This window comes from Procambarus clarkii, chromosome 49, assembly GCF_040958095.1.
Source record: "Procambarus clarkii isolate CNS0578487 chromosome 49, FALCON_Pclarkii_2.0, whole genome shotgun sequence".
Lineage (NCBI taxonomy): Eukaryota > Metazoa > Arthropoda > Malacostraca > Decapoda > Cambaridae > Procambarus > Procambarus clarkii.
In genome coordinates, this window is record NC_091198.1 from 22,808,889 (window position 1) to 22,814,792 (window position 5,904).

The 5,904-nt window shown below is 46.8% G+C and overlaps 1 protein-coding gene across 1 annotated transcript; it reads right to left on the minus strand.

Moving 5' to 3' along the window:
- Window positions 1-1,680: 1,680 nt before the first annotated feature.
- On the minus strand, window positions 1,681-2,709 carry LOC138351435 (uncharacterized). Its single transcript, XM_069303258.1, has one exon. The coding sequence runs from the start codon at window positions 2,707-2,709 to the stop codon at window positions 1,681-1,683; it is 1,029 nt and encodes a 342-aa protein (XP_069159359.1).
- Window positions 2,710-5,904: the final 3,195 nt, after the last annotated feature.

Sequence of the window (5,904 nt, forward strand, 5' to 3'; positions counted from 1 at the left end):
GGCCGGAGGAAACACTGGATGGCACTGTAGTTACTGTGGAAGAGGTAAACAAAATGCTGGGAGATCAATGGGGCGAGACCAAATCTCGCCATGGCTTCTGAGGCACGTTGCAGAAGTACTCCTCCACCGATGTCTAAAATTTTTAATATTACGCTTGAGAAAGAAAGTCTCTAAGATGTCTGGAAAAAAGGCCAACATAGTCCTAGTATTCAAAAAGTAGAATAGAAAGAAGGCACTAAACTACGGACCAGTGTCATTGACATGTATTCGTCGTAAAGTGCTGGAGAAAGTAATCAGGTCGAGATTATTAAGATGGTGGAGCACCTTGAGAGGATCAACTGTGGGACAAAAAGTCAGCATGGATTTAGGAGTGGAAAGTCGTGCCTGACAAACAAGACTGAGTTTTATGACAAGGTTACTACAGTAAGACAGGAAAAGGAAGGCTGGGTGGATTGTATTTCTCTAGACTGTTAAAAGGCATTTGACACTGTTCCCCATGAAAGAAAGAACAAGATGGAGAGCCAGGCTGGGGTAACTGGGGAAACACTGGACTGGGCAGAGGAGTACCTGAACGACAGAAAGCAGAGAGTCACAGTCAGAGAGAAGGTCTCAAGCTGGAGGAATATAACAAGTGGGGTTCCACAAGTGTATGTCCTGGGTCCACTGCTGTTCCTAAGTTATGTGAACGACCGGCCTGAGGGAGTGAGCTCAGACATGTCAATGTTTGCTGATGATACAAATTTAAGCTGGTGAGAAAGGTGAAAACAGATGAAGACTGCAGAAAGTTACAGGAGAACCTTAACAATCACCAAGAGTAGACAGACAAATGGTTGCTGGAATTCAATCCCTACAAGTGTAAGGTAATGAGGATGGGAAAGGGAGAGAGAGGAGAGTAGAAGGCATCTACATTATATAGACAAGGTAGCAACAGGGATCAGAAAGAGAGAGAAGGATCTGAGAGTGGACATAACTCCTACACTCACATTAGAGCCACATAAACAGGATAACATCGGCAGCATATGGGACGCTGGCAGATATAAGAACATTGTTTAGGAAGGTGAATCAGGACTCCGTCAAGACAATCTACACAACATTTGTTCGACCAATATTGGAATACGCATCACCGGCACGGACTCTAAACCTTGTGAAGCATAAAATCAAATGTGAAAGTACAAAGGTTTTCAACAAGGTTGGTGTCAGAGGTAAGAGGGTGAAGCTACGAACATAAGCTAATGGAACTAATGGAGCTAACTCCACAACCCTAGAGAACAGAACGAACCGAGGGGGGATATGATCACAACATACAAGATACTAAAGGGGATAGATCAGGTGAACAATGATAACCACTTCAAACTGAGAGAAAACCGGACAAGAGGATACAGGAGGAAGCTGGAAGCACAAATGAGCCGAAGGGACGTAAGGAAGTACCCTCGCCCTCTACGGGCAGTTAACAACAGGAATGCTCTACCACAGGAAGTTGTGGGAGCCACCTCCATCCACAACTTTAAGGCCAGATTCGACAAAGAATTTGAAAGTTAGAATAGTTAAGATGAAACGCAACAGGTACAAAGCTAGTAGGCGGGGCATAAAGGCTAAACCTCTCCCCTATAGTCACTCATAGGTAAGTATTGACAGGTAAGTTTACTCAGAGAACCGCTGCTACTCTGATGGACAACGCTGCTACTCTGATGGGCACCACTGGTACTCAGATGGGCACCGCTGGTACTCAGAGGGGCACCGCTGGTACTCAGAGGGGCACCGCTGGTACTCAGAGGGGCACCGCTGGTACTCAGATAGGCACCGCTGATACTCAGATGGGCACCGCTGGTACTCAGAGGGGCACCGCTGGTACTCAGAGGGGTACCGCTGGTACTCAGAGGGGCACCGCTGGTACTCAGATAGGCACCGCTGATACTCAGATGGGCACCGCTGATACTCAGATAGGCACCGCTGGTACTCAGATGGGCCCCGCTGGTACTCAGATAGGCACCGCTGGTACTCAGATGGGCACCGCTGGTACTCAGATAGGCACCGCTGGTACTCAGATAGGCACCGCTGGTACTCAGATGGGCACCGCTGGTACTCAGAGGGGCACCGCTGGTCCTCAGATAGGCACCGCTGGTACTCAGATGGGCACCGCTGGTACTCAGATGGGCACCGCTGGTACTCAGATAGGCACCGCTGGTACTCAGATAGGCACCGCTGGTACTCAGAGGGGCACCGCTGGTCGTCAGATAGGCACCGCTGGTACTCAGATGGGCACCGCTGGTACTCAGATAGGCACCGCTGGTACTCAGATAGGCACCGCTGGTACTCAGAGGGGCACCGCTGGTCCTCAGATTGGCACCGCTGGTACTCAGTGGGGCACCGCTGGTACTCAGATGGGCACCGCTGGTACTCAGAGGGGCACCGCTGGTACTCAGAGGGGCACCGCTGGCACTCAGAGGGGCACCGCTGGTACTCAGAGGGGCACCGCTGGTACTCAGAGGGGCACCGCTGGCACTCAGAGGGGCACCGCTGGCACTCAGAGGGGCACCGCTGGTACTCAGATAGGCACCGCTGGCACTCAGAGGGGCACCGCTGGCACTCAGAGGGGCACCGCTGGTACTCAGAGGGGCACCGCTGGTACTCAGAGGGGCACCGCTGGTACTCAGATGGGTACCGCTGGTACTCAGATGGGCACCGCTGCCCATCTGACAACAAGGACATGGACAAAGAACAAGGACATCTCGCGCCAATTCCTATCAGAACAACACAAACACCCTAACTGCTTAATAATACGAGAATTAGCCATATTTTTTGACCAGTTTAAATTCTCGAAATTTTGTCTTAATATTGGTTTCATTTCTGTGACGGAATCTCGAAATGGAGAATGGGTTAAATATGGGTTTCGAACCCTGGTAATCAAAAAACGTCATCTGGGCACTAATCCAATTAATCCCATAATGAGAATTTTCCGGTCATTTACGAATATAATTGAATGAGTGAAGTGAAGACCATATTTTGTGATCGGTTTTAATCTTCTCACGTTAATGTCAGAGAGGAAAAATGCATGGAACTGGAATTGGTTGTGTTCCTGTTAGAGTTCTTTATCTCTCTATCTCTATCTCTATCTCTATCTCTCTCTCTCTCTCTCTCTCTCTCTCTCTCTCTCTCTCTCTCTCTCTCTCTCTCTCTCTCTCTCTCTCTCTCTCTCTCTCTCTCTCTCTCTCTCTCTCTCTCTCTCTCTCTTTTTTGCCCCCCTTATTCAGGAGCAGAGGGGGAGGGGAGGAGTCTCGTAAGCTCTTCCCCTAAAAATAGCACCATTCTACACCTGGAGCACCATACCACAGAGCTCCTCAACATTTTTTTTTTTTTTTTTTTTAATTTTGCCCCAGGGAGCAAGTTTATTGGGCAGCGCCACTCATCTTGTGAGTGGACACACCGCCATAGTGACAGTATTGGGCAGCGCCACTCATCTTGTGAGTGGACACACCGCCATAGTGACAGTATTGGGCAGCGCCACTCATCTTGTGAGTGGACACACCGCCATAGTGACAGTATTGGGCAGCGCCACTCATCTTGTGAGTGGACACACCGCCATAGCAACATGTACAACACTCCCCAACAGGAAGAAAACCCGCTGGGTTGTTCATCCTGTCATTTGTACCCAGACACAGCTGGGACTTTCTTAAATGTCTCAAGTTAACTGTCGTGAACAGTGTGAATAGAGAACAGTGTGAACAGTGTAACTCAAGTGAAGAGCTCATCAAACAAGAAAATTAACATATGTCATCCCTTAAAATCTTACGTTATCTTGCGGGTGCAAAATGGGGGAATCTTTTAAGAACAGTGTCAATATTTGACAAATAGTGTTTTCCTAACTCAAACAATGTGGGGTTTATTATTCTACACATATTTCTAATGTCTCTCAGGTGATCACATTCACGTAGATAGTTTTCAAGGCGGTGTCCGTCACTCTCACCACAGATTCTGCAACCCCGCTTATCAACTGTTGTTTCCATTCCATATCTCCATGGATATTTGTATCCAAGACGGATTCTCGCTATTACTGATTCTCTCCCACGTTCTCCTCCTCTTCATCCAAAATGATTGGGATTACCAGCACCAACCATGTTGTACCATCGTACAGATTCACTGGTTTGTGCTTCTATCCTCCTTTCCTCAGTTGCCTTGTCACGGTGATGTTGCCTGACAATACCTCTAATTTGTAGTAGAGTCTTGGGTATGAAGTATTTAATATGGTCTCCTTCAGCGCCATCAGCAGCCAGCACATCTGCTCGTTCACTCCCACATATTCCAACATGGGAGGGGATCCACAGAAACTTGATGACTCTTCCTTGATTGTTAAGTACTCTCACAGCTCTCTTGATTTCAGCGACTATCCCAAGATTTTCTACCCGATTTTTACTTAGGCTTTGCAGTGCTGCTTTTGAATCAGTGCAAATCCCTGCACCATTAGTGTTCCGTTCAAGGAACCTTAACGCCATAACAATGGCAGTTAGTTCTGCTTGCGTTGAAGAGGAATAGTTCTCAATACGCGTTTTTTCTTCATTTTTGCGTTGGAAAGCATTATCCTTACTTACAGTGTATGCTGCACCAGCCCTGCCATTGACAGGATTAGATGACCCGTCAGTGTAGATTTGATCTAGTTCCTCTCCGGCTTCATTATACTTTTCCTCAAGATACTTGTGCCTCATTTCTTGTGGTATCATGTTGGAATTTTTCGTTGCCATTTCATTGATGATAATCCTGAATGGGTCATCCTCCCAGGGAGGTAACCTCTCTACAGGCAGGAGCTCTCGGGTTTGCTCAAGCAGGTGAAGCTCTTCGAGGTAGCAGACTGATCTGTGATGCCATTTTTTGCTTCTCCTATTTCCACTTGTAAGTAGCACAGAACTGAGTTTTTTCTTGACAATATCATTGTAATGGGGACCTCTGGCTATCCTAATTGCAAGCTTAGTATTCACTTCCTTAATTCTGCTTTTAACACTGGGGAGGGACAACTCCTCTCGTAGATTAGACGTTTTGGCAGTTCTTGGAACTCCAAGAATGATTGTCATGGCTTCATTTTGAATGCTTTCCAGCCTTTTCATATCGCTTTGGGAGTAGGTGCACAGAACTGGTGCGGCATAGTCTATGACGGAGAGCACATAGGCTGTGTACATCATCTTAAGCACAGCAATAGAGGCTCCATGTCCATTCCAGGTCAGAGCTTTAAGTGCCCTAAGTCGACTTTTGCATGTTCCTATGAGTTGGTTGAGCTCTGCTTTCTTTCCCTTGTTAGAGCCGACAGTGACGCCAAGGTACCGATAGTGGTCAACCCATTCAAGTGTTACACCATTAATTTGTAGTTCTTCATTTTCTCCCCTCTTATGATGACAGTATGGTTTTGTCTTGTTTGTGGAGAGACTGAAACCGAGCTCAACACATTTCCTTCCAAGGAGTTCAAAGGACTGTTTAATTTCCTCAACATCATCAGCCAAAATATTCCTACATCTCCAGTTAAAAAGCATCATTAGTATATGTAATATTCTTACGAAACGCAGCAACATCCAGGCGGGCTCATCTCTGCTCACTTTTGCAAATAACCAAGAAGTAGGAGTTGGAACCACTAGCACCAATGCCCTAATTATGCCATTTACTTGAGAAATTGTGTTTTTTATCCATTTTGGTTTTTGTTCAGGTGTAAAATCCACCGTGTGGAGACTGTCTATGTTCGGTTATCAAAGCCACCGAGCAGAGGCTGGCTTTGTTCGGTAATAAAAGCCACCGTTTGGAGACACTGTCGTTTTAATTTTATATGGTAGAATATGGCTATTTTTCTCGCGTATTTAGGTGATAAGGATTTGCTTGCTGGTCTCCCAAGCTATTGTAGCGAGCGCACAAAACAGCGCCGTGACC

Coding starts and splice junctions, on each gene's coding strand:
- LOC138351435 (XM_069303258.1), bottom strand. CDS start 2,709: ATGTCCTTGTTGTCAGATGGGCAGCGGTGCCCATCTGAGTACCAGCGG.